We start from the raw sequence: 2,308 nt of genomic DNA on the forward strand, positions 1-2,308 counted from the left end.
GGGGTAATGTGGAGGCGGAGGGCTTAATGTCTGGGGAGAACTAGGGGTTAAACAGATATTTACAGGTGACAAGGAAGTAAGTGCTCTGAGCCCTTGAAGGGGTCAGGACGGGACTTTGGGAAGGGTGGGGCCTAGCGGTACCGAGCGATCCTGTCGTAGACTTGGTCCAGGTTTCTGCACAGGAATATGGAGAGCGTCATGAAGCTGAGCTATAGAGAAAGGAGACGCAGTCAGAGAGGCGGAGTGGGTGGCGTTAAGAGAGTGGTGGGGTGGGGGTGGGGTCCCGAGGAAGTCAGGGGCGGGGGGCCAGGGTAAGAAACTGGGCGTCAAGTATTGGACGGGGCAAGGCTAGAGGGAGAACTGGGCCTGGGGTCCGGGGAAGAAAAGAATGGTACAGCTACGGGTGAAAGGGCAGGAGGTCACGGGGTCACACCAAAGATGCGGAGGAGCAGGAGAGGGTGGATACAGGGTCGGGGAGCGGGGGATCCAGCTGCGTCTAATGCAGGTCTAGAGCCTGGGAAGGAGCGAGATCCGGAGCAAGCCCAGGGTCTTTTATTCCGGAAGCTCATCTGTCTCCCCCTCTGCCTGCGCCTCTAATTGCACCTCGGCGGCCTCCACCTCTGTGCCCACGCTCCCGGTTTCAGGCTGTTCCTCGTCTTGATCCCAAAGCGGCCAGGGACCCAGGGCCATGGGCAGCTTGCCCTGCGGGGCCTTGTCCCCCCAATTGGGGCAGGCGTGGGCCATGCTCCAGCCACCCCTCAGATTGCCGCTACGCCCGCTGCTGCTCAGCACACCACCGCGCCCGCTACCGCCATCAGCGCTCAGGCTGGGCCCGGGGCTCGAACCGCACGCGCCCTGCACCTGTGGCTGGGGTTCCCAGCCGAGCGCTCTGCGTGGCAGTAGCAGGCTCAGCCCTGCCACACTCACCTGCGGGGAAAGGGGAGGGATATTGTGCTCCGCCGAGGAGGCCCGTGGGAGCCTCGTGAGGGAGGGTGGGAATGCCTGCGTGCAACCAGTTAGGGCTCACAGGCTAGGTCTCCTCCCAGGTGGAGCGACAGAAGGACTTGGATCGCTGATGCTCTATCACGCATGCGCCTTTCCCAGAGCCTGGGCGGACACGCGATATGCGGCAGGGCTATCTAGGGACTGTAGGGCCAATCGGGAGTGGGGGCGGGCCCGGATTACCTCGAGGAGACCGACACCCAGGCAAATGCCCACTATGGAGATGAAATTGTTGTGCAACCAGTTCTGGAGGTTCCGCGCGCAGCCCTGGGAAAGCAGAGAAAGGTTAAACATGGGTTCTTCTTGGGATGCGCCCTCAAGCCCTGGCCCACCGTTCTCAGCGCAGCTCTCACTCCTCATTCAGGCACCGCCCCGTTTCCCTAGTTACCAGGGTTTAGTCTCGGCCCCGCGGGGTCCAAGCCTCCCCATCCCGAGGCATCTGGCGTTCCAGGTCCTCCCCTTTCACCTAGATCTTTTAGGCCCCGCCCCGTCCAGGGGTTCTGCCTTTCCTGTTGTACCGTTGTCTCGAAGCCCCACCCTCTTTGCAGACCCCGCCCACGCACTGAGGCCCCGCCTCCTTCGGGCCACGCCCCTCCCGTTTCCAGCGGTTCCAGCTCCCAAACCCTGCCCACCTCACGGTAGGTGTAGCTGCTTGCCGGGACCGCGCAAATGTCTGTATTGTGTCGGGGCCGCGCCACTGGCCCCAAACGGCTGAACTGGGGGAGCGAGATCTTATCGAAGATTGAGGAGTCGTTGGTCGCAGATGAGTTATAGCAGGAGCAGGGCACGCGGTACGTCTCTGACTCGTTGCTGCTCAGGCTGGGGACACGGACCCAGTCCTCAGGAGAGTTCCAGCCGCAGCAGCGCAGCTGGGAGAGGGACAGAGTCAGAGGGACCGGGACTGGAGCGATGCAAGATGATTTGGGGGATCAGGGGACTGGGCGATGGCATGAGGTCATGTTGGCAGGAGCGGGCTAAGTGGTGGGCTGGGCTGGGGTCACGACAGGGCCAGGGCCAGGGCCAGGGGACATTAGAGGACCCGGGGCTGGAGGTGAAGCTGCAGAGTGACGCCGTGGACCGAAGATTGGATGGGCAGTGCATTTCAGCCGCAGGAGACAGGTGGATGGGAAGGCGGGGCCCCGGGAGTGACCAGGGAATAGAGGCCCACGTGGGCTGGGTCCCCTGGGAGCCAGAGTCACTACGGGGCAGGGAGTGTGGTCACACTAGGGCTTTGTGGCTGAGGGCGGAGTCTCTCCAGGGTCTGGGTGTGGGAGCTGTGGTCTGGGCCACATTGGGGCCAGATATG

The 2,308-nt window shown here is 62.9% G+C and overlaps 1 protein-coding gene across 1 annotated transcript in view; it reads right to left on the reverse strand.

Annotated features, from left to right (window-relative positions):
* Window positions 1-8: 8 nt before the first annotated feature.
* The window catches only part of CD37 (CD37 molecule), a 4,939-nt gene continuing 2,639 nt past the window's right edge, over window positions 9-2,308 (reverse strand). The window contains 4 exon segments of the mRNA XM_023520149.1: window positions 9-209; window positions 1,186-1,269; window positions 1,635-1,878; window positions 1,880-1,988. Coding sequence (XP_023375917.1) covers window positions 132-209; window positions 1,186-1,269; window positions 1,635-1,878; window positions 1,880-1,988 — 515 coding nt within the window. The 3' untranslated portion in view covers window positions 9-131.

Source organism: Pteropus vampyrus, unplaced genomic scaffold (genome assembly GCF_000151845.1).
Source record: "Pteropus vampyrus isolate Shadow unplaced genomic scaffold, Pvam_2.0 Scaffold250, whole genome shotgun sequence".
Classification (NCBI taxonomy): domain Eukaryota; kingdom Metazoa; phylum Chordata; class Mammalia; order Chiroptera; family Pteropodidae; genus Pteropus; species Pteropus vampyrus.